This window comes from Sebastes fasciatus, chromosome 21 (genome assembly GCF_043250625.1).
Source record: "Sebastes fasciatus isolate fSebFas1 chromosome 21, fSebFas1.pri, whole genome shotgun sequence".
NCBI lineage: Eukaryota > Metazoa > Chordata > Actinopteri > Perciformes > Sebastidae > Sebastes > Sebastes fasciatus.
In genome coordinates, this window is record NC_133815.1 from 8,316,280 (window position 1) to 8,343,078 (window position 26,799).

Sequence of the window (26,799 nt, forward strand, 5' to 3'; positions counted from 1 at the left end):
ATTTCCTTTATACATACACAAATATAACACAAATATTACAACAAAACTGTTTATATTTGTACTGTAAGTCTCCCTGCAAAACAACAGCTATGTATTAATCATTAAATCAGTTATAAATAGGTAAAACATATCAGTGATCATGCAGCATGTGCTTAAAGTCCCACAGGAATATTAGTGCAACCATATCAGATAAAAGTAGGACAAGGTCAATATACCACAGATATTTTACACTATAATAACATTTATAAATGTTAAATACTTCATAATAAATGGTTTATCTTATATGATATTTAATATAATAGTAAAATAAAAGGTTAAAAGTTAAAACTCCAGTGAAAAGAAATGATTTAATCTGTCTTTTTTTGTCACTTATGCCTTTATACATACACAAATATAACACAAATATTACAACAATTGGGAGAATACAGTTCACAATTAATGATGCAATATACAGAACTATTTTCTTATTAAAACATTTCCAATAACTTACATTATTGTCAATAAAATTATACAGTGCCTTGTCTTTATTTCTATACCTAATCCATTCTTACCATTTTCTGTTAAACTTATTCACTCTTAAAGATTTAATATGTCTTTTTTAAAACTCTTAAACAAAAAAAATCTTCTTTTTTTAATCTGTTTTGAAGATGTTTCCCACTTATTGTATTCATTTAAAGAAAAACACAAGAGGAAAAAGTGCCACCTCATCATTTCACATATTTAACCCAATCTTTGTCTCATGCTGAGTCAGATTATTGTTAAATCAGTAGCAGGTTAGGACAAAGTCAGTAGCCTATACCACAGATATTTTACACTATAATAACATTTAAATATGTTAAATAGTTCATAATAGATGGTTTAATTTATATGTTCTTTAATATTAGTAGTAAAACAAAAGGTTAAAAGTTAAAACTTTAATTCAATTGCAAATCAAAATCAAAAATCGTCACTTTTGTATCTGTTTTTAAGACGTTTCCCACTTAGTGCCACCTCATCATTTCACATGTTTAACCCAATCTTTGACGCATGCTGAGTCAGATTATTGTTAAATCAGTAGCAGGTTAAAGGAGGAGGAGGAAGAGGAGGTTCAGGCCCCAGAATTCAAACTTCCTGATCGAACAACTGAGTCACAGTTTTATGTGTCCTCCCAGTTTTAGTGATGTTGCTTTCTTCTTCTTCTTCTACTACTTTTCCACCTCCACTTTGAGGGCAGAGACTGGAGGATTGTCCTCATTATCTGCACAGTGTGTGACACATTATAACTAAACTGGCTGTCACGCCTGAGGTGACTGGAGAACTTGTCATGTAAAGGATACAGCAGCGTATCCTGAACAGCTCTGACTGAATCATTGCTAGTGTGAATCCATATAAGGGCTGCTGAACTTGGGAGTGAAGCAAGTTAAAGGGGAATGCCGCAATTTCTAAGATAAGATAAGACAATGAATGGACAGTGACTTTGTTGACTCATATGACTTCTGCATGAGTTATTTTCAATTCTTGTTCATATTGCCAGCTGGTTAGACTGTTATCAGGTCATTAAAGGTGCGTTATCAGTGGTTATAAGCCTCATAGATGTGGGTCAGTAGGGGCCTGCTACACGTAATAGTAGGTTTTATCATCAATTGACATGGGCGATCAGCGAAAGAAGGGATAAAAGAAGACGACCTCTAGCGACCGCAGTACAGTAATTATGACAGGAGCAAAAGCGCGGGAACCCTGTTACTAGAGACAGGAGGAGTAAACCAGTACTACATGCTCGCAAAGCCTTCTATCAGGCACAAATCAACTGAATGGAAATGGAAATAGCAGCTACAACATTGTTACAGCACGTTTCACAACACAACACCGCATAAAACACTACATAAAGTAAATATGATGAAACAGTAATTCACTGTGTGCACCGCCATGTTACTGTGACGTCGGGTGTGTTTATGTCGGCGAACTCTAGCCCAAGTTTCCGACATGGAATTCCGACTTGAATGGCGGTTCCATTGTACTTTTCCGTGTCGAAGGTCGGGAGGTCGTTTTTTTCCCCGATTACAATGTATTGCAGCATTTCACCCAGGAGTCTGGGGTTTGTGTTTTGTGTTCACAACCTGAACTTTCCCTTTTGAAACATAGTTATTTTAAGCCAAATATTTTTTGCTAAACCTAACTAAATGGTTTTATTGCCTAAACCGAAAGAAGCTCTTTTGTTTGTGTTCAAAACTAAACGTTTCGTCCAGTTTTACATGTTGGAACGTGTTGCTTTTAAGTTTTGCTTTGACTTTTGACCAAAGGAAGTTATGACTCAACAAACAGGGATCCAACTTCTTCTCTCCTGATACAGATTCTCAACTCAAGATATCTGCGGATACCGAGTATCGATCTGATACCAGCACTCAGTGTACCTCACTGTGTGGAATCCATTTATATTATTTTTATTTATGAGGTAACTCATGGCAGAAACACTGACTTTTAAAATGACATTGACAAAACAACAATTATGTAATTGCAGATCCCTGAACCGCTTAAAAAGGTCAGTGTCAAGCTGATGCCAACCCGGTGTATGGGATCAAAGTCACTATGACATTTAATCTGTATGGAGCAGCTGATTTTTCATCACAAATTCAGATGTCTTTCTAGCTTTAGGAAAGAGCTTTGCAAGTTCATAGATACCGACTAAATGTTCCATCATTTGAGAAAGGCAAGGCATGAAATCACCTCATACTAACTTGTGAAACATCTTCTTGTCATCAGTCAATATGTGATGGGGGGTTTGGATATCCAGGCCATCGCATGGGCTTCTACAGTCGCTCTATTAGATGTTGACAGTTCAAACACACGGCCCTGTTATGTGCTGACAAATGGATGATTGTAGTCCCAAAATAGCTCACACATTTACCCTAGACTCAGGTGCCAGTATTCAGATATTCCCATGAGTCCTGTTTATTCTAGAAAATGTGTGATGTCTGTTCTGTGGCAGCACAATAGCTCACAACAAAAAGCTTTTCTATGAGGATTTGTGTACAGATTTGTTTAGTAAAATTAGTGATAATATAAACTCAAATTTCCAAGACTGCTTTTTACTCAAGACTTTACTCGGGCTAAAGACAGCGGAGGAATTAAGCTTTCAGAGTAAAACAATCACTTATTGATGTTTCTCTAGACGCTCTGAGGCTTCACATCCGTACCATCACATGACTTTTTCTCCAGACCCAGTTTTAACCCTTCGGCATCAGAGGAATGTGGTAGTAGACAGCATCTGTTGCAGATCTGAAGCCCAGTAAAGCTCCAGAGAGCCTCCCCGTCTGCAGCCGCTAACAGCTGTCCGACGGGATGCTGGGCAGCAGGGTTTCCTGGTTGATGGATGGAGGAACTCCACCTTCATACCCTTCGACTCGGCTGCTTGACATCCGGCCAGATGACGACTTCATCAGAGTCTAGATAACCTAAAACCACAGAGGAGTGGACGTGGTTTAAACAAAGATACTAAAAGGAACAAAATATATTTTAAAATCAGGGTTTTAGTGTATTTATAATGCATGCTGTGGAAAAGAAACATTTAAACGCATCTTTTCAGTCAGATTGTAAGTTCTGGATGAGATTTTTGTCCACTAATGTATACTTTACTAACACATTTTGTATTGTAACTCATTCGATTCGATAAAGTTTCTCTATTACATAGTAGGGCTGTCATGTTATCAGATTTTCACTACACTCATATCATAGCCAAAAGAATCAAAATAATTATATTATTGCGATATCTATAGAAAATTCAGTCAAATTCATATTTAACTTTGTTTATTGTGCATTTTGTCTCTTTTTTGGCAAATGAATGACACTCAAAATATGAGTATAGGGAGGTGAAGAGATTCTGTAACCATAACTGTACATATACAATGATTTAAGAAGCGCTGGATTATTTACACAACATGATATCAATATTTTATTAGTCGGTTTGATAGTTCTGGATCAGATAATATGTAGGGTTCTGTTTAGACTGGTCACTAAAAAAAGGCTCATATAATTTGTGCGTAGCGCTACAACAAGAAATTATTCTTTTTTATTATCAATTATTTACTCTTCAAAAAGCTTGTTTTGTCCATTTAACACCCTGAAAGCAAAAAGTAATACATTTAAATGATATAAAACAAAGAAAAGCAGCAAATCCTGGCATTTTTGCCTGATAAATCATTATTACAAGTGTTGGCGATAAAATGCATGTCTACTTGATTAATCAATCAATCTTGCAAGTGCAACTTTAGTAAAGTATATTAAAGCTTTAGGCATCTCTTGGTTTGTAAATGTGGATAACCAGACCCTCCAGTAATCCTGCACTGTCATCCTACTCAGCTAAACTTTGTCTCTGCAGCCTTCTCTATTGTTATTCTGAACCATGACCACAGCAAGCACACAAACTTCTTCATCGTTCTATCAGTGTGAGAGAGAAAACACTGAGCGATCCTCCCGTCTTATCAGCTTTTTGCGAAGCCTGTGTGGAATTCTCACACTGTGGTCGAAGTAAAGCAGTTCGCTGATAAGAAGAGAGCAGGTTTAAAGTTATCAATGTAACAGAAGAATATGGACAGTTAGGCCTTAAAAGTATGTATGTTCTAGGTGGTAACAAGCTGGGATAAGAGAGGTCAAAGGTCAAAGAACCTCAGCTGTTCATGGAAGGGGACATCTACCACGGCGTTGTCCGGTCTGGGAGTTGTCCGTGTTTTTGTCTTACAACTTTAACCCTGTGTTTTCAGTTCATGAAAGTTAATTGTAACATTTTTGGTCGCCTGAAAATGTATTATGGTACGTCCACAGTGGCATTTTTCATTGTGAGGGATCACCTCGCTTCCCAACATTGAACGCTTGATGGGCTGTCACTAGACACTAGGCATAGGCACCTGATTGGATGAACGCTTTCCCTCGTGGGCTACTGCTCTCAGCTTTCCATGTGGAACCAACATTGCGGCTCGTTTGGAAACTTTCTTCTCTTATATTGTGAAAATAATTCACCGAAATGTGTTTCTGAAAACATTTTATGTGAGAAATAAGACATGCAGTTGATGAATCTGTCTTTATTCACAGAGGACGCCCCTGATTTGCATAAAGAAGCTTAGACCTCAACTTAATGCAAATGAGGAGCGGCCAACGTGACGCCCCGTCTCTCAAATCGCGCCGCCACGCTACCAGAATGCATTGCACGGCTGCTTACATAAACAATGAATGGGAAGTGTGGAAAGGACGAAGCTTGTGAACATGTACCATTATTCAGCGTTCAGTTGGACCTAGCTCCACCCTCTCGTGTCACTTCTGGTTGCAAAAAGGGGCTGAAATGCCGAACGTTAGGCTTCAAAACGGCAGTCCACAAACCAATGGGTGACGTCACGGTGACTACGTCCACTTACAGTCTATGGTTGTTGCTTGGCCTCTTGCAAGAGATGTGTTCTCCCTATATTGGCTGTGTTGGAAGCTTTTTTAAGAGCAAGTGGGTTGATCAAACTTATTTTAGAAGAGTCCAAAGTGAAGCTCCAGAATGACAGATAATTATTCTGCAATTATTTTGATAATCAAATGACCGTTTTAGTAATTTTTTTAAGCAATATTTCCTGTTTTCAGCTTCTCAAATGTGAAAATTTGATGCTTTTCTTTGTCATAAATGACAGTAAACTGAACATCTTTGTGTTTTGGACTGCTGGTTGCAAGACACAGAGTCTCTTCCAGATATCGGTAGCTGTCGGCGCAATCTGACCCGCCTGGAGGAGGAATATGTAACATAGATAGTGTCAAGTCTGTGGCACTGAGAGCTATTGAGAGAGGAGAGACAGTCGACAGTAGAAACTAAGAGTATTCTTAGAATTCCTTTTTTCATTTTTCTGTAGGTCACACTAAAGAAAAGGCTTCTGTTGGCGATGAATAAAAGAATACACATCTTTATTTTTTAAGATTTCACAGTCGTGTTGGCTAAAGAAAGACACATTTTTGCTTTAAGCGGATCATTTCGAACAGTCTGTACCAAATCACAGTGCTTTGATTGAAGCTGAATGAAAAGTCAGGCTTGCTTTGTATTTATTCTCTGTGTCTATCTGTCAGAACAGACTATAATAGCACAGCGTCTTTCGAGGAAGGAGCCTCCGTTTATACATCTTTGTATTTTATGACATGTAAACTTCCTCATCTAAACTCCTCACCTTCCTCTCTCATTGTTTCTGTGTATCTCTCTAACTGGTGCAACTGGGAATCCTCTCGTGTTTGCGTGCGCTGTGCTGTTGTAGGTCATGTTATCATCCTGGGGGCAGTGGGATGTTGTCAGCAATAAGAAAGAGTTGCTATAATTAACAGCAAGGCAGATTTCCCCTGTGGTTTCATGGCTCTGCTGTTCAGGAATGAGCTTGTGTTTAAGTGAAGTCAGTGAGGTTTGACATTTCAGATCCAGTCTGGCTGTGCAGTTTCTGACTTACATTATTTATAAGATGAGGTGTGATCGTTCTTGTGACACTTTTCATTAATACTTCTTGCCCTTTGGTGCCTTAAAGGAACAGTGTGTAACATTTCGAGGGATCTATGAGCAGAAATAGAATATAATATTCATGACTATGTTTTCATTAGTGTATAATCACCTGAAACTAAAAATCGTGTTTTCGTTGGCTTAGAATGAGCCCTTCATATCTACATAGGGAGCGGGTCCTCTTCACGGAGTCCGCCATGTTTCTACAGTCGACCAGAACAGACAAACCAAACACTGGCTCTAGAGAGAGCCTTTCACGTTTTTACGTTACCTGAGAGCCACTCATATAACGTATGTCTCCAACACGCTTGTGAAACTGCGGTAACGTGAGCTGCCGAGTGCCAAACCATGGTCACGTCATTCACCTCCATAATAACGCTACTTTAGGAGCAATGGAAGTCAGATGGCGGCTGGCGGTACCATGGTTTTGCACTCTGTGGCTCACGTTACCGCAGTTTCACAAGCGTGTCGGAGAACTACAGTGGTCTTCAGGTAACGTAAAAACATGAAAGGCTCTCTCTACAGCCAGTGTTTGGTTTGTCCGTTCTGGGATACTGTAGAAACATGGCGGAGCATCATGGTGGACTCCGTGAAGAGGACCCACTAGCGAAAACACAACGCTGCCTGACTTCAGTTACTCTTAAAGTAGTGTTATTATGGTAAGGATGGCCTCTGAGCGAGGGGAATGGTGTTACCACGGTTTTGGACTTGGCGGCTCACGTTACTGCAGTCTTGGAAAGGGAGGAGTGAGTGAAGGGTTACTCAGTTGGTTGCAATCTGCAACCACATCGCTAGATATCGCCAAATCCTACACACTGCACCTTTAAATGCCACCCAAGAGGCATTATTTTTGTTGCATCGGATTTTTACCTCATCTGGGATCGCTGCATTCTCTCTTTGGTGTACCAATCTGAAGTGGGGAGAAAGCTCACAGTGTCATTATGTGATGGCTGAGCTGGTGTGACCAACATGGCACTGATGGAGGGTAAGCTGAGGTGATTCAGGGCCTCTGGGAAAAGCATCGTATCATCACAGCCCTCCATCAGAGCTCCCTCTCAGCTCTGAAACACATCTCACTGTTGAAAGTATTGAGGGTCACCACCTAAATGACCGCGTGCAGGTGTCCGTCAGTCTGGAGTCGGCTCTGTTCCAGCTCCAGGCCCTGGTGGTCACTCCTTTTTTTGTTTTCTGTCATTATCCTCTTAGGGTAAAATCCTCCCTCCATCCTCATAATCCTCCTAGTAGTTCAAGCTGGTGTAGCTGGCGCTGTCTGCCATGGTCGCCCCCTCCCTCATCCAACCAACCTGCTGTTCCCCCTCTCCGTTTCTCTCCTAGACTAGATCCAAATCAGTTTCTTTATGCCCACACAGCCACTAATGGGAATTTTTATCAGAGTGTATTCTGTTGCTTCGCGGTGTGCTCTCCTTATCACCCTGGATCCAGTGGGAATCGTCTGACATGGATATTGTGGTTTTTATGTGCATGAAAGGCAACGATTTACCATATTTTAAAGACATTTCTGCATTTCATCTGTTGTAGTACAGTTCAGTTTTAGTTCAGCTCTTAGGAAAGATGGTGGAACATAATATATCATATGACTGTATGTACACACCCGGTTTGCTGACAGATAAGCTCTTCTCTCTGCTGGGAATATCTGTGTATTTGTAACACGGCTTGAAACTCAGAATGTAAGCGTATAAAACCTGTGCCAAATCAAACATACGGATCATAAAATCAGATTTCCATACCGGATCAGTCAAGGCCGGGTTACCAACCAGATGGAAACAGATGAACTAAAGAACGAACAAGTTGACAGTAGAGAGATGACAGGAAATGAGAGGAGAGAGGCGGGGAATTACCTGCAATGTAAGCAAAAAAAATGCCTAATTATTACGCAAGCTTCTTCTACAGTATGATTATAAATGACAATATGCTAATGTGGTGTTTTAGTTTGACATCCTTTAATCTCTTTAAAAGGCTCCATTAGTTCAGCTCAATATTTATGCGTTAAAGATCATTTTGAAAGAGTGATGTAACGGCTGATGTCTCATTTTTGGAAGTGAAAAAAACATCCTTACTTTGTTTTATAGCGCGGTAAGTTCACTGCTGACCCAACGAGCCTCTCAGACTCGCGTCCGTCTGATGATGATGAAACACAAGCCCACCATAGTCGACTCTGAGCGAAGCCCTCTGCTTTCCGTGACTCTGGGTTTGTCTCGAGGTTAAAGGAAAGGTTGGCTTGGAAACTAAAAGTCTTTTTTCTCCCGTGCCAACATTCTCAGCATATTGGCTCTACATCTAACGTCAGATTTATTGGCCCTTTGAAGGCATTTTTAAGAAATCTGTTTCATTTTGACACGTCCTCAGTGACTGACCACTCATAATATGGTTTTGTAGAGGATGGGGCCGGTGCTCAGCACGAGCTGTAACCTGCAATTTAAACGTTTGTACGGTTTTATTTGAGCAAAGTGTTCTGAATCTTTGGAAGGTTTCTGCGGTTTGTCCCCATTTTGTTGATTTCCTTGGCAGTTCAGTCGGAGAACTCGATGAACTCTGAAAGCGCCCCTCCTTCTCCGATGAGAAAAAATCACTCCCACCTCCCAAAATCAAGGCCACTGTTCTCAAATCAGTGAAAGGTGTATTTACTGCACTGGCAGATCCTCTTCTATTTCACCGATGCATGTGTGACCCTGCAGTCTTGTCACTCCCGTCACAGACTGTGCCACAATGCTGCTCAGTAGCACTGTGTTTGTTTAGTCTGCTTTTATCACTGAATAAAAGCTCCTGTTTCACTTCAATCCTCTATTGTTTTACTGTCTTGTAATGTGTCGGCGCCAATTAACCAAGTCCAACTCCTCGAGCAGCTGTTGTTCCTGGAGAATGAAAACGTTCTGATCTCCCCGAGCTTAGGCTTCTTTACGAGCGTGTCTGATTGTCTCCACATTTTTTGGGGCCTTCACCTCACAAAAGAAGTGAGTGTGACTCCGGCCAAATTATGTTAGGAGGAGGAATGACAACCACGCAGATGGAGACACACCGATGTTTTGAATCTTGTAGTGTGGTCAGGCTGAGGCCTGGATGGATTATGAGACAATGGGCTCTGGGTTCACACATGTAAAATCAAAGGCCCCCCACCCTTCAGCCCTCAGCCCTCCTACGTACTGTAGGAACAAGCCAGATTATGTCTGTGACATTTTACAGGTGAACCAGAACTCTCAGACTCAGAGATGTTGTTTGTAGTTGTTTTGTGTCTCTTTGCAGTTGTTTTGCGTTACTTTTGAGGTCGTATTGATCGTCTTTGTGCTAATTTTGAGTATCTTTGTAGTTGTGTTGAGTGTCTTTGTGTCCCTTTTGCATCTCTTTGTGGTCATTTTGAGTCTCTTAAATCATTTTGCATCTGTTTGTGCTCGTTTTGCATCTCTTTTTGGTTGTTTTGCGTCTCTTTTGTTGTCATTTTGAGTCTCTTTAGTAATTTTGTGTATTTTTATGTCCCTTTTGTGGTTGTTTTGATTCTGTTTCTGGTAATTTCGCTTCTCTTTGTAGTCGTTTTGCATCTCATTGTAGTTGTTTTGAGTGTCTTTGCATCCCTTATGTATCTGTTTGTTGTTTTTAGTGTCTTTGTGGTCATTTTGCATCTCCTTGTTGTTGTTTTGCCTTCCTTTTGGGGTCCTTTTGATTCTTTTTGTGGCCATATTGCATCTCATTTGATATTCCAAAAACAAATATTAACGTCACACTGTTATACTGTTTTGGCCCAGTGACCCATGAACCCTTGGGCCCTTGGGTCTGTGCCCGGTAGGCAGGTTTAGTAATTCCTCTCTTTGAATCTCAACAAGGAATAAACATAAAACGCAGCACTGATACTGCAAAGACTTCTTATTTTTCTCCATTTCAAGGCAGAATGGATTTAATCTGTCATTTGTATGTAAACAATAAGGGATCTCTTATTATGGAACAATGACATGTAATAGATCACAACAATATTAAATGATAATCACCTTTTTATCCTTCCGTTTTGCAGATGTCATCCCTCAAATCATGCATGCACAATTGAATCTACACGTTTGAGTCGTGCGTGGTTCAAAGCGGATTTACCATTTACCCATATGTCCCAGTTATCACATGGCTTATAGTCTTAGTGGGTCGCAACAACAAAATGATTCACATGAAAATACCACGTCATTAGATTTTCATTTCATAACCCATGTTCCTGCGCCTACAGGCCTTATGTTGCAGGCGTTAATCCTGCACCTCTCTTGGCCCTTCACTTTATTTATGTATCATCAGTGATGAATCGGATGCTGTATTCTTCAATCTGCTGGCATTAAAGTGACGGCTGTGTGTGTTGTGTCTGTCCAGGCAGGGCGAGACGATGGGCTGCATTAAGAGCAAAGAGGACAAAGGCCCTGCGATGAAGTATCGGCCAGAGAACTCCGCGGCGTCAGACCCCAACTCCACCATAACCACACCTCACGTCGGTCACTACGGACCGGATCCCACCCAGCTGCAGCAGAACCAGCCTCCCTCCTCCTCATCGGGCTCTGGGGCTGCAAACTTCAACCACACCCTCACGCCGTTTGGCGGCGCGTCTGCCATGACTCCCTTTGGAGGAGCGTCGTCCTCCTTCTCCGGTCCTGCGTCCAACTCGTTCTCTGGTGCTGTCTCAAGTGAGTAGTGTTTTATTGTAAGATGTTCTTACAATGCTGATAATGGCCTTCATGGAGAGCACAGCCTTGTTAATATCATACTTAAAGGACCATACCAGTGTTTTTTTTTAAAGGGTCATTTTTGTAGCATTTAGGGGGATCTGGCAGAAATGGAATATAATATTAATAAGTATTTTCTCTTTAGTGTATAATCACCTGAAAAATAAGAATCGTTGTGTTTTCGTTACCTGAGAATGAGCCGTTTATATCTACGTACGGAGCAGGTCCTCTTCACAGAGCTGGCCTCCATGTTTCTACAGTAGCCCAGAACGGACAAACCAAACACTGGCTCTAGATGGGGATATTCGCCTTGTCGCATCGGCCACCGTAGTTCTCCTACACACTTGGCACACGGGAGAAGTTTCAATTGAATGCAATCTGCAACCTCATCGCTAGATGCCGCCAAATCCTACACACTGTACTTTTAATGTTGTAGCCCATTTGATTTAATGCTCACCGCATGTTTTTAAAGCGTATCATCGGGTTTTAGTTTGTATTTTTCTTATCTTCCAGGGAGCTACTCTAATCTTTGTATCCTTCAATCAGCTTTCTGCAGTAGTATTTCCATAATACCATATGATATCCAATCTTTAGTACCATATTTTTTTAATTTAAATCAAGTTGTAGGTTCTTGACTTGCTGCAGATGTGTAATCCATCATGTTTTCATCGTTTTCAGTCATGCTAGTAGCAACGTGGCTCTAAAGATCTACTGGTAATCCGGTTGACGTTGCTGATCCCAAATGTTTTTAGTATCACCACCATGAAGTTGGCATTTTTTGGTATATAGGTCATTTTGTATCTTGATAACGATATGTATCACGATATAGCATGTTTTCTTGTAATTCAATAGATAAATAGAATATATATGAAATAACCACATGGTAAAGCCTGTTTTGCATATTCCTGAGTGAGTTAAATACTTGACACGTTAAAAGTACTGAATATTTCTCATGAACTCTAGTGCAAAATGATCAGCTTTTCTGAGAAATTAGTTATTATGTGCTTGTTATTATCAATTTGGACGACGTAATTGTGTGTCACGATATATCACTATATGATTTCATCAGGGTATGATTCCATTGAAAGACAATGAATTTATCGTTCAGCCCTAACCGTGACTTTGTCCGAAACTTTTGTTCATGGCCAAACACCTGCAAAAATGACATTCCCATTACTAACTTTATGTTTAGTACTAATTAGATAATGTTTGCACGCTGTTTTATCACAGTTTTGACAGTGTTTTGTCTTTTTTGCTGTGTGGTTTCTCTAACTAATCTGCATTTACAAATGCATGGCCACACTACGATAAGGATAAAAATGTCAAAAGTAAAAACAGACATAACTGTGATATAAAACGCACTATTCTGAGGAGAAAGGTCAGCAGTAATACAACGTATACATGACAGTAAAACATGCAAACATACTTAACACTGAGCTTAACGTGGTGGTGATCCGACAGGTCGGTGTCACGGCTAATACCGCAGCCATTGTTGTTTTAACTATCCTTGTTAGATTCAACACATTATCTGTGATCACCCTAAACGTGTCTGAGCTGCTTACAGCGACCCCTGAGAGCACAGAGATGAGATTGAACCCTCCTGTTTCGGTGGGATTTAGGTTGTAATCCCCCTCCATGTTGGATTATCTGCTCTCGGAGGGAGGTGAGGGGGGGGGCAAGGTTGCACTGCCGTGGTATTTGCTTTCTGCGGGACATAATGGGATTAGTGTTGACAGCATTGTTGTCAGTGGTTGGTATATGAATGTCATCTGTCTGGGGGCGTGGCTGTCCGGTAGCCAGGATGTTTTACAGGATGTTGGCATGGGACGGAGAGATGAGTTACTCATGCCATAATTTATTGAACTTTGTCTTATAAAATGTTGTGCCAATAATATGTTTAATACTTAAGTATGGGTATTAAGGATCTAGATTATGACTGTTAAGGAGACGGTTTAATGTATTGACTTTCCTTTGGCTTGTCCCTGAGTGCTTAGAGTCTTGCCCAGTAATATTTCTATGCAGGGGAAGTTCTCATACTATAGAATTATAAGCCATAGAAAATCAATGCAGGTTGAGCTCTCAGACCTTGGCGAGACACATTTATCTACTTTAATTGGCCTTTTATACACACACACAAATAAACCTGTTGTTTCCCGATTCAGTCCCTCTACGGCATCATAATGTCCTCTATTATGTGTTTACTCACTTTCATAAGCTCACAAGGTATTTATTCATTACACGTTGGTCTGTTTTTGTGCTTTTAGGTGGTGTTACGTTCTTTGTGGCCTTGTACGACTATGAAGCTAGAACATCTGACGATCTCTCATTTAAAAAAGGAGACCGCTTCCAGATCATCAACAATACGTAAGCATCTTCCCAGTTTCTCTCTGTTTATGGGGCTTTTATTTAGAAATGTTTCCAGTTGTTTTTTGTTATATATTATATATTATACTACATATAATATTATATTAAATATTTTTATTTTATTTTATTACCATTATTTATTTATTTTAAAAAATATATATAATTTTAATTTTATTTAATGTTTTATAATTTTTGCTTATTTATTTTTATTTTTATATTTTATAATAATAATAATATGTATTATATATTATATTTTATATTTATTTGTATTGCTATTATTTATTTATTTAAAAAAATTATAATACCATTTTATTTAATTTAATTTTATAATTTGTCCTTATTTATTTATATTTCTTTTTTATTATATAAAAACAATAATCATTATTATTATTTTCTTATTCTTATTTAAAAAAAAATCTCCTCTCTTTTTGTGAATACTTTGTTTTTCAATTTACATTTACTATCTGTAATTATATGTACATATTATTTTATTTGTTATGTTTAAGGTTGCAGTCATTTTTCGTAGGAAAACAATCAAAAGCATGATTAAAAAAAAAAGATATGTTTTCCAGTTACGAGATGCCTCTCTTTCCAGCAGTTATCCTCAACTGCACCTGTTCCTTCTCGTGTCTTCATGAATACGTTTGATTGCAACTTGTTTCCTGATGCCGCCTTTCTGCACACTGCTGCTGTGGATCTTTTGTTTGATTCACGCTGTGGCAGAAATGTCGCCCAAGGTTATATCATTGTAATGTAAAGTAGATTAGTCTCATTCAAATCCCCATTGTGACACTGTTTTTCAGTCCTACCTCACATTTTAGTTCAAAATTTGAATCCGGAGGATTAAATGAATGCAGAACAAATTACTTAAAAAGAGATTTTTAAAGAAGTACCTTCAGAGCATTTCCATAAGCCACCATGCAAGTGAAGATAATAATATACAAGGCTGATGCTTAAATTATTAACCATTAACCATTATTAACCGGTTTTCCTCCAGCATCAATCATAGCAGGATATAGTTCCAGGCCTTGGTAGACTGTTAAATGAGCGAGTCATTTGTCTCATCTCTGCTGTGTCATTGTCCTCCTGCAGAGAGGGGGACTGGTGGGAGGCTCGCTCCATCAACACGGGGAGGAACGGCTACATCCCCAGCAATTATGTGGCCCCTGCTGACTCCATCCAGGCTGAAGAGTAAGGCCTTGTTATAACCTCATTACTCCATCTACGGCGACTGCACCAGGAGGCTAATAGCACTAGCATGATCCCATCTCACGTGGCTCGCAACACAGTCCCGATTTTCAACAGTCAGCTTCTCAGTCACCACTTAAAGGGGACATATCATGAAAAACTCACTTTTTCAGTGCTTGTTCACATACAGTACATTTAGGTATCTGGAGCGCCTACTAACCCACAAACTGTGGAATATGAGCTGCCTAGATCAGAAAACGTGTGATTGAACAAGCCATTCAGATGTGGCTCCCCTTCCTATGTCACACGCAGGCTCATTAGAATATATCGCCCACAGCTTGAGAACTACCTTTGCAAAGGTTCACCATATTTTTCTCACTATCCAATCAGAGCAGACTGGGCTTTTTCAGGATGGAGGCTTAAAGAGACAGGGACTAAAACGGAGCGTTTCAGACAGAGGGTGAATACAGGTATATTCAGACAGACAGTATGAGAAAAATAATGTGGTTTTTTTTACATTAAAGCATGTCAACATGTTCTAGTAGAAACCTGAAATACAAGTATGTAACAGCAAATGTCCCCTTTAAATTGTGAGTTTGTCAGGTTTTTATTTATATGCTTTCTCTTGACAGGTGGTACTTTGGTAAAATGGGACGCAAAGATGCTGAGAGGTTGCTGCTGAATCCAGGAAACCATCGAGGAACTTTCCTAGTGCGAGAAAGTGAAACTACTAAAGGTGATGGTCGCTTCTTCTTCATAAACAGTGTAATGTTGTAATAGTTGTAGAAGTTGGAGCGCTTTACGGCAGAAAACTCTCCCGGTTTAATCATCAGTTCATAAGATGAGCAACTGCATCAGAAAATATATGCTTCTTTTGTTCTTTGATTAAATATTCAAAGGTTAAAACTGTGTGCAAAACGTAAGGAAAGAAGTTTACTTCAACTCCCAATGAGCATTTTGGTATGAAGCATCCGATCACAGAGACTGGCTTCTTCTCCAGAGCAACGTCAGCTGATAATCATGGGTGTTGTCGTATTTAAAGCACAAGTCAGACGAGCAATCACACTTTATTTATGGAGACAGAAGCATTCCAGGAAGAAGAAAAGTAGTAAAAGTAGCAGTAAAGAGGGAGATAAAAAGAGAATATAGTGTATAACACGCCTAAGAGTCTATAGTCATGCTAGGCATGTGAGGCTGTACTTAGGCTTTGAACTAAAGGACAATATGCTCTTTTCTTAATTGTCTTTTTTTGTGATTAAAGTTTAGTGGTTTTACAGATATGCATTGGAAATTATACAAAAATATATACATAATTCAAAACTACATTAATTTAAAAAATAAATAATAATAATAAATAAAATTAAATAAAAATAAAATTATAATAATAATGATAATAATAAATCCTCCCAAATAAAATTAAATTAAAAAAAATAAATATAAAATAAAATAAAATAGATAATGGCGACTCCCACCCCCCATCCCCAAATATATTTCCGGGTCTTCTGTCTTTGTCGGACATTGTCAGTGCCTGACAAGGATTTTGATTTACTGGGAGCTATCAGTGCAGTCTGCTGATCTTTTGTGTGACTTCTGCTCTCAGTTTATTTCTTGATCCAGCGCCTGTAAAGTTGAGCATATTTAAAGCCATTTGCGATGCCAAACTGATGGAGAAAAATCACTTCTCAGAAACAGAAGTTTCCATGTTTCTATGTTGAGGAGAAGACATTAAAAGATAACTGGGAACTTAGCGTTTCATCTTTTTTATGCACCATACAGTCTGATCTTTGACACTTTTGTTTTCCGTGGATGAAGAACATTTCCTTCGTCTCCTCTAGGTGCTTATTCTCTCTCCATACGAGACTGGGATGAAGCCAAAGGAGACAATGTGAAACACTACAAGATCCGCAAGCTTGACAGCGGGGGATACTACATCACTACGCGAGCGCAGTTTGACACGTTACAGAAGCTCGTCAAACACTACACAGGTATGTAGTTTTCTCATACTTCCTCTCATTCATTAATCATCATCACAGTCTTTGGGAAAATTACTCTCAGTCACACCCGCTGCTCTGTGCCACCATGTGCCACCTGCAACAGGCCCCCAGACGTGAATATACTTTAATTTTAATAACAATTGACGGAGCAGTTAGGCTTTTTGAGCCTCGGAGTTGAGGTTAAATCTCTGTTATCCCACTACACTTCGACTCTGGAGGGTTTTGCTGTGTTAAAACTCATTTATATTTCATCACAGTTAGTATAAGAGCATGAATCCATCCACATCAAATGGCATGAATGATGCATGAAACCTTTAAAAACGCGGTATCCTGCTGGTTCAGAGACTCGTGTGTGTTTGTGTCACTGCTGGGTGTAATGTAGCGTTTTTGATCTCTGCGTCTTCGCTTTCTCACAGAGCACGCCGACGGGCTTTGCCACAGGCTGACCACAGTTTGCCCCACAGTCAAGCCACAGACACAGGGGCTCGCTAAGGATGCCTGGGAGATCCCCCGGGAGTCCTTGAGACTGGAGCTCAAACTGGGCCAGGGCTGCTTTGGAGAGGTCTGGATGGGTAAGAGCGAGACACATACGACACACGCAGGAACATGTTCAGACAACGCTTGTATTTGTTTAGTATTCAGTTGTAATTATCTAGATGGGGAAATACAACATCAGCCCAGATTTATGTAGGAAATGCAGACATATGCGCATAAATCAAACACTCCTATAGCCTATATTTGTGTCTATTCTTGTCCAAACTGGGGAATTATCCACTTCCTGCAGTCGCTTCCTCTGTTTGTTATATTCTCTTTATCTCCAGAGATCTCACTCAGCTGCAGCCAAACTTATTTTGAACCGTGGCGGTCTCGTTTCCGCTCATCCCAGGCATATTTCTGCGAGGAGTGCACGCATGACAGCACATGTCTGAGCAATTACACGACCTAATTAATGATATTGTCTCGCTCCCAGCCCATTAACAACACTGATTACCCCGGTGGCCTGTGGGCGTTTTTTTCTCTCCCTGTCTTTGTCTCTGCAGGCACGTGGAACGGCACCACTAAGGTGGCCATAAAGACGCTGAAGCCGGGCACCATGTCGCCTGAGGCCTTCCTGCAAGAGGCTCAGATCATGAAGAAGCTCAGGCACGACAAGCTGGTGCCTCTTTATGCTGTGGTGTCTGAAGAGCCCATTTATATCGTCACGGAGTACATGGCCAAAGGTACACACTCATACCCGAAACATACATGAAAACCTTTTTAAAGACTGGCATATTTTATTAGTAGGGCTGTCAAAGTTAAAGCGTTAATAACACGTTAACGCAATATCGTTTTAACGCCACTTCAGTTTTAAAGCTAGAGTGAAGATGCTGGTATCATATGAAACTATAAAACCTAAGTAATCCATTGGTATCATGTCATACTAGCTTGTCACGAAGGAGGTTAAATAACGCTCCAAACTTGCGCTAAATTTTGGCGAGGAAAAACTGTCATGGCCATTTTCAAAGGGGTCCCTTGACCTCTGACCTCAAGATATGTGAATGAAAATGGGTTCTATGGGTACCCACGAGTCTCCTCTTTACAGACATGCCCACTTTATGATAATCACATGCAGTTTGGGGCAAGTCATAGTGAAGTCAGCACACTGACACACTGAAATGAAAAATGTGCGATTAATTTGCAATCAATCACGATTAACTACGGACAATCATGCGATTAATCGCGATTAAATATTTGAATCGAATGACAGCCCTATTTATTAGCAATTAAACTGACTTTCTGAGAACTCTCAACCCTGGGGACTAACAAGACTCAGCTGTTTCCTGTTACATGACACTGATGTGGTCTATTTTTAAAGAAAAGCAAAGCAACATCTTAGACTTTTCAGGCACAAAATTGATCACGCAGCTCTGGTTTTACAGGCGCTGATGTATGTATGATATATGCATGGAGATTTCCTTAAAGGAGAAATGTAAATTTTATGGGTGCTTTAATTAATGTGCTGCACGGATTGAAAGTCCTTGAGAGTCCCTTGTGGTTCCCCAAGGCCTGAAACTGGGATGTTTAATTGAAAACTGCAGTAGTTTTGCGGGAGGTTTTCATAGCTTCAGCTGCAATGCGTTTTTATTTTTTTTTGTGTGTCAGGCTTTTATGAGTAATTAGATTTATGTGTGTGTAAATGTTAACTCTGTGAGATATGCCTCAGTGTGTGCATGTGTGTCTAAATGCCTCCAGTGTGTTGATCTACTGTGTGTCGTGATCTCATAGATTTACTGCCGTTCCTCTACTCCTCATGCAGAAAACGCTTCGAATCGCATACCAATTCACAGTCAAGCTTCTTTTTTTCTTTTTTTTTATTGGTGCAAAAACAAAACAGCAGTGACTTTACAAGAAGTACAACAATGATAAGAACGAAACAAAACACCCAAGAAAATAAAACAAGGTGACATTCAGAGCTTGACGTGAGACATAACAAAACTAACAAATCAAAACTAACAACAAAACCAAAAAAGGATGAAATAATAGTCATAATAATTCTAGTAATAACCTCTTAAATAAATTAAAAATTAAACATTATTATTATTATTATATTGTTGTTGTTGTTGTTGTTGTTGTTGTTATTTAATTAATAACTAATAATAATGCCAATAATAACAACAATAATAATAACAAACAAACATAACCAACATAACAAAACCCCCAAAAAGATGAAATACTAGTCATAATAATTCTAGTAAGAACCTCTTAAATAAATTTAAAATAAAAAAGAAAATATTATTATTATTATTATTATTATTATTATTATTATTATTGTTATTGTTATTAATAATAATAACAATAATAATAATAATATCAATAACAGCAAAAATAATAATAATAAAATGAATAACTAGGTGGTAATAATAAGGAAGGAATTATAAATAAATAAATGAGTATTTAGCTATTGTAGTATGGAGAAACCTGAGCTGAGAGACCTCAAGTGTCTTCTTTATATTCAGTTTAATTTCCTAACCTGCTTTAGTAACACTTCATATAGCAGTACATTGGTATGCAGCTGGTATCGCGGATCCTTTTATTGCTCCTACAGTATATCATGGCTGTCCTGCATTTACGACTTCTCTCTGTTGCTGCTTTTACAGGAAGCTTACTCGACTTCCTCAAAGAGGGCGACGGAAAATTCCTGAAGCTCCCCTTGTTGGTGGACATGGCTGCACAGGTGAGACTAACCACACATACCTGGGTGGTTCTGCAACTACGGTCACTTTCGACTCTCCCAAATTAAAAAAAAAATCAACCTCAATTTTAACCATCAGAGTATGTATCACATATAAACAGGTACGCAAAATTACATATAGTCGTTACGATTTAAAAAATGTGTATTTTTTTTACGGTTTTCATCACTTATTCCGCAACATTACGATAATGTTAATTTTATACATTTTGCTTTTTAAATTTCTATAATATTTCTAAGACGTTTAAATTCATTTTCATCAAGCTTTGTGCATCATTGTAAATATTGATTTAAAAATAGGGGATTTTATGATTTGCTCTACACCCTAAAAGATGTAGATAGTAACCTTAGATGTCAGTCTTCATACACAAAAAAATATAAAATATATTGTATTTTATGACATATATTTCAATTCTAATGTCTAATGTCCTTACCGCAACAGCTTTAGGTGTTGGACATGTGTAAGGACATGTTGCGGAAGTGACGTTTTTGCTAATATTGCAGATAAATAAATGTAATATACACAAATTCAACAGTTATATTAAGTTATTTTCTTTAAATGTAGTACAAAGTACACAATTACTAAGCTGTATGGTAAGGACACACAATAAATGCTTCTGAAGAAAAGGTGATCTTCACCTTGTTTTTCTTGATCTTGAGGGTCACCTATGTGGGCGGCTCATCCTGTCATCCATGTGCTCACCTGCTAACTTCTGTTTCCATGGAAACTAGATTTGTTTGTCTTTGAATAAAAGTTTTACTATGACATTTGTTCAGTGTAAGGACTAGGGACACGCGCATTCAGATGAAAAACTCATATAAATGATTTGTAAACAAATGAAACAATTGTCATATTATAATTGAATTAACTCACTTTACGTATCTCATCATTGAGACCACAGTTGTGGGACATGAAGAACAGACATGAAGTGGTGTTTGGACCCATAAACTGCTTGATAAATTGTATTAAATCACATTATTTAATATTAATTTTTTCATGTAAAGCTGGGTAATAACACTGTGTATGTATTTATCAAGCATTGCACAGCAAATTTAACATAAATCCAAAAATTCATTGGTTGCAGAAACACCCACCTGTATTTTTTTGTTTCTCGTCCAGAATTTGTGTCAGTAAATGTTAATTTTAGCTTTCTATTTTAAGCCTTTAAGATTTTTTTCAAAGAGAGCGAAGGCCTCAGGTATAAACATGTCTTCCTCGGTTTGTTCTTTCATTATTAGCCTCCTCTTTATGTCTGACAGAAGGTTTGATGTTCTGTGAGAAGCTAAAAATGATTTAGCGAAGCAGCCGTCGTGAGATGCTGTCAAATGTTTTTGTTTTTAGATCGCTGACGGCATGGCTTTCATCGAGAGGATGAACTACATCCACAGGGACCTGCGCGCCGCCAACATCCTCGTCGCCGACAACCTGGTGTGCAAGATCGCCGACTTCGGTCTGGCCAGGTTGATAGAGGACAACGAGTACACAGCGAGGCAAGGTGGGTTCACGTAGACACAGACTGAGTCACAGGTGAATGAGGTGTCAGAGCAGTGACCTCACAGCAAGGACGACTCCCTGTTGTCTCATATCACGGTGATTTGGATAATAGTGGAAACCAGATGCTCCTGTCCCCTCTGATTAGTCGCGCTTTTCACACACTGGGAGAGTTCATCTCACTGCTCCTTAAAGGGCTGGTTCACCCAAATTACTACCTCACCTTTGAGATTTCCCTCTCTGATATTTCTGTCTGCAACGTAATATAATGGAGATCCATCACGGCAGCATAAATATCCCACAATGGAATGCGGCAGTAACGACAACGTTCATAATGACGTTAACGGACAGCTCTGTAACGTCAATTTAACTGTAAGTATAAGATTTCACTTTGCTAGGCGTAATATAGCTTTTAATTTAATTCAGACTTTTAATTCTCAACTCACATGAGGTTGGCACGGGTTACCATGGTTACACTTTTGTCCAACTGCAAGGAGGCTCTCAGGAAGTGACGACGTGAAATTACAGCTCAGTGCGTCCGAAAAGATTGGGTTTTGTTGTGCATAGTATGTGATTTCGGACGAAGCCCAGGTGTATGTAAATGACATCAGCTGGCAGGAAGTAAACATGGACCCAAGCTGTTGCCTAGCAACGCAATTCCTTTGCAATTGCGCTAAAACGGAGCGTTTCAGTCAGAAGGTAAATACAGGCATATTCAGGGCAGACAATGAAGAAAATAATGTGTTTATTGACCATTACAGCATGTAAACATGTTCTATTAGAAACACAAAATACAAGTATGAACCTGAAAATTGGCACGATATGGGACCTTTAAATGTGTTTGAGAGACTTTTCTCTGAGTCGTATTTACAAGCTGAATACCAAAAAAATGATGTGGTCTTAATGATGTTATAGGCTTTATCACAGACGACATTTTGATTTGTCACGGTAGGAAAAACACAGGTGTAAATAATGAAATGAACGATGGCTGATGCTTGTGGACTCTTGAATAGGACAGAGCCATCGTTAGTGTTATTAGTAACACCTGTGCTTTTCCTACTATAGTGAGAAAGGTCTATTGTAGGTCATGATGGCCATTATGATTTCCTGGAAGTAAAGCCAGACCTGAAGGCGTGCGCCCTCTAGTGGAACCAGCTCACCCCTCTCCTCTCTATAACATTACAGGAGCCAAATTCCCCATTAAGTGGACGGCCCCAGAGGCTGCCCTGTACGGCCGCTTCACCATCAAATCTGACGTCTGGTCCTTCGGGATCTTACTCACCGAGCTCGTCACCAAAGGCAGAGTGCCCTACCCAGGTAAGTGACAGTGACACACACACACACACACACACACTCATTCACACACCGGGGCGTGAAATGAAAATAATAAAAAAAAAGTGCAGGCTGCCGTCGGAGGGCGGTGATTCACGGCGAGAGTTATCAGCTTTCAGTCTGTCAGTAGACGTCAAGCTGGCGTGCTTGTTAATGTCTGAGGATGAAGTGAAGCCGTCTGACATTGTCTGCGCTGGTTGTTTATGCCTCTGCAGGGGGAACACTGACACACACACACACACACACATTTGAGATTAGATGAGACCATCTGGTGGAGGACGATCAGGAGATTGAACACCACTCTTGTTTATAACCATCTGCCAGACTGACGCTGCCCCAGGGAGCAGTGCCTGCAGTGTTCTGCACCACCTTCAGATGTAGCACTGAAACCACTAATGGACTAGTCCACTGACGAACTAAAATTAATTAAAAAAAACTATTCTGATAATTGATTTAAGGACATTTTGGGAAATATATATTCACTTTCTTGCTGAAAGTTAATACGAGACGATCAATACACTCTCATATCTGTAATCTAAATATGAAGCGGATCCGTCCTTCAGATTGGTGATACGATACGTATCATGATACAGGAGGTTACGATTCAGTATATTATGATAGATTGCAATACTGTAAGTAAGGCGATATATTGCGATTTTTTTAAATCTAATTTTAGGAAAACTGTCATAGTATAAAGAACATTCCACCATATGCATAAAGTCTGAGTGAAATAAAGTTTAATTTTTTATGCAATCAGAGCAGTGGGATCTACATTTGCATTTATCACAGTCCATATAACATCCAACATTATAGCACTACTTTTTGTGCAATCTGAGCCACGGCCAAATCTTTGCATGTTAATTAAAAATCAATACAGTATCACAAAACATATTATGGTGATACTCAAGTGTATCGATATTTTCTTGCACCCATAAACAAGATATAACGTGTTAATTATTGAGCTTTAGAGATGCTTGTAGGCAGATTTTGTTCCCTTCAGACAGAGCCAAGCTGTTTCCCCCGTTTCTAGTCTTTCTGCTAAGCTACGCTAACGTCTCCTGGTCTCCTGTAGCTTCAAATTTACTGAACAGATATGAGAGTGGCATCTATCTTCCCATCTAATTGTCAGCAAGAAAGCAAAATAAGCATAATGTCCCAAAATGTTGATCTATTCTTTTAACTATTTGCGTCATTTATCAAGTAAAGAAATGACAAATATTTGCTGGTTTGAAGCTCTTTTCTCTGTTGTATATCTGATCTGATTACTATAACTGAGCCCCCCAAAAAGCTATTGAAAGCTCTGACAGCCCTTTGTGCCTCCCGTCTCCCCCTTCAGGCATGGTGAACCGTGAGGTGCTGGAGCAGGTGGAGCGAGGCTACCGCATGCCGTGCCCCCAGGGGTGCCCCGAGTCCCTGCACGAGATGATGAAGCTCTGCTGGAAGAAAGACCCGGACGAGAGGCCCACGTTCGAGTACCTCCAGTCCTTCCTGGAGGACTACTTCACCGCCACAGAGCCACAGTACCAACCTGGAGAGAACCTATAGCCTGCTGTGTATCCCTACGCCTGGGAAGACATGAGCTCTTAGTTATTGGACTTTATGAAAAGTCGACTGGAAACCAGGCTAACCAGTCGCATAAACCACTACTTGCTCCACACATTCTTGATTTTTTATTTGTTTTTGCTTTCAGCGTCCGCCACCATTTCATTTAACTTTATATTTTTTTGTTTTCATTCACGGTACAAGACAAGTCTGTGTGAAATGTTTGATTTTTAATGTGGATTTTATCACCATGTACAATAATGACTGTGGTAGAAAGAGACAAAATCACTTCAGTTGTGTTAAATACACTACATGTTTCTCATGAACACAGTATATTGCTGTAAAAAAAAAATAAGCTGTGATGATAATGCCTCGCAATAGAAAAGTCCAACTGCTGGGCTTTAATGTGGTTTAATGTTGAGATCTCGCGCTCCATTTGCCTCCAAATTGTATTCTTTTGTGGTAAATTGGTAAATTATGCATTGAAACAATGAATTATTAACAGAGATAATATATTAAACTAATAGGGAGAAGCTCTCAGGGGACTGATGGTCATTATCACAGTCCATTTGGCAGTAATTATTTAAAAGTAAACCCCACACAGCAGTTACATTTCATCAGCTACAGTGCAATTCTTTTATTTGTTATAAATGGGTGACTAGACTGAGACTGCGACATGGTCTTTTATGCCTTTCTAATATTTTAAAATGCATTTTGATTTATTTGTTTTTATATTCTATGCTCCTTTGTTATCACATTGTATTCATATCACATGGACGTGGTTTTATAGCTTCATTTGAAGACTTTCCCGACTGTCCATCATCATCCAGAAATCTCTGCTAAGACTTTTTTTTATAACAATGCCATAATTCATTCTGTCCCTCAATGCCCGGGCCGTATAATCTCACAGCGATCACTACAGAGACATGCTTACATAATAAAGCTCTGTATAATCAGTGAGTTAAACAGTGATGAAACTCGTGAACTTGCGGCTTCTTCTTGCTGAGCCAGAATGACACTCCACGGACACATGATGATGATTTTACCGGCTATAAAAGTGGAAAACAAACAACAAAATTGGAAACAACCATTTTATCTTCTACAATGTGACTGACTGAAGCACTTGGGACTCTTTCATGTTCATGCCGAAGCTATTTGTATAGCAATGATGACAGTTTTTTTACAGTTTTGCTCCTGCGTGGACTCAGTGGGGGACAGTATTATGATGGGTTCGTGGGAATAACACTAATTGATGACTGAGCTTGTAAAGAAGGGCTTTGTATATTATAAAATCCTCATTTTATAAGATTATTCGTAAAAAATGGACAAGATTGCAACATATATTTGGGTGGGAGGTAATGGGTGGAGACTCATCTGCGGAATTTGTACAATAAAAACGTGATTTTACAAAGTCTAGAGTTGTTTTTATTTTATAAATTAAATGTTTTGATTTTGTCTCTTTAAAGGTACAGTGTGTAGGATTTGGCGGCATCTAGTGGTGTGGTTGCAGATTGCAACCAACTGAGTACCCCTCCGCTCACTCCCTTCCCTCGCTCAGAGGTCATCCTGGTCAAGCTTTAGCTAGCTGTTTGTTTGTGCTACTGTAGAAACACGGCGGACTCCGTGAAGAGGACCCGCTCCCTATGTAGATGTAAACAGCTCAGTCTAAGTCAGGGGTCAGCAACCTTTACTATCAAAAGAGCCATTTTGGCAAAAAAAAAAGAGAAAAGAATCTGTCTGGAGACGCAAAACATTTGAGCATTGTGATGAAGGTAACACAGTTTATAGTCTAAGTATATAGTATATAAGTCTAATGCAGTGAGGGACAAAGTGCAAATGTACTACAGAGTATTAGGGCCACATTGAGGGGGAAAACATCTGAGATTTACAGAATAAAGTCATAACTTTAAGAGAAAAAAAGTTGTAATATTACGAGAATAAAATCAAAACTTAATGAGAAAAAAAGTCGTAATATTACAAGAATAAAGTCATAACTTTACGAGAAAAAAGTCATAACTTAACGAGAAAAAAAGGAAATAACACGTAAGATTACTACTTTATAATATTATGACTTTATTCTCATAATACTACGACTTTTTTCTCGTAAACTTCTGACTTTTTTCTCTTAAACTTCTGACTTTATTCTCGAAATCTCTGATTTATTTATTTGTCCTCAATGTGGCCCTAATACTCCGTCGTCCCGTCATACCATAGATCTACAACAATGATAAATAAAAATGAAAATGTAAACAAAAAACAGTTATTCATTTCCATTTTTATAAATCCACAGGGAGCCACTGGAGAGCAGCTAAAGAGACGCATGTGGCTCCGGAGCCGCAGCTTGACCCCTGCTCTAAGCTAACGAAAACACAACAATTCTAAGTTTCAGGTGATTATACACAAATGAAAACATATGAATATTATATTCCATTTCTGAAAATAGATCCCCTGAAATATTACACACTGGC

The 26,799-nt window shown here is 39.2% G+C and overlaps 1 protein-coding gene across 1 annotated transcript in view; it reads left to right on the forward strand.

Annotated features, from left to right (window-relative positions):
* The window catches only part of LOC141759474 (tyrosine-protein kinase Yes), a 26,638-nt gene extending 896 nt beyond the window's left edge, over nucleotides 1–25,742 (forward strand). The window contains exons 3-13 of the mRNA XM_074621574.1: nucleotides 10,844–11,151; nucleotides 13,455–13,554; nucleotides 14,647–14,745; nucleotides 15,375–15,478; nucleotides 16,578–16,727; nucleotides 17,153–17,308; nucleotides 17,777–17,956; nucleotides 19,874–19,950; nucleotides 21,308–21,461; nucleotides 22,643–22,774; nucleotides 24,126–25,742. Coding sequence (XP_074477675.1) covers nucleotides 10,857–11,151; nucleotides 13,455–13,554; nucleotides 14,647–14,745; nucleotides 15,375–15,478; nucleotides 16,578–16,727; nucleotides 17,153–17,308; nucleotides 17,777–17,956; nucleotides 19,874–19,950; nucleotides 21,308–21,461; nucleotides 22,643–22,774; nucleotides 24,126–24,334 — 1,656 coding nt within the window. The 5' untranslated portion in view covers nucleotides 10,844–10,856 and the 3' untranslated portion in view covers nucleotides 24,335–25,742. The remainder of the gene's footprint in view (nucleotides 1–10,843; nucleotides 11,152–13,454; nucleotides 13,555–14,646; nucleotides 14,746–15,374; nucleotides 15,479–16,577; nucleotides 16,728–17,152; nucleotides 17,309–17,776; nucleotides 17,957–19,873; nucleotides 19,951–21,307; nucleotides 21,462–22,642; nucleotides 22,775–24,125) is intronic.
* Nucleotides 25,743–26,799: the final 1,057 nt, after the last annotated feature.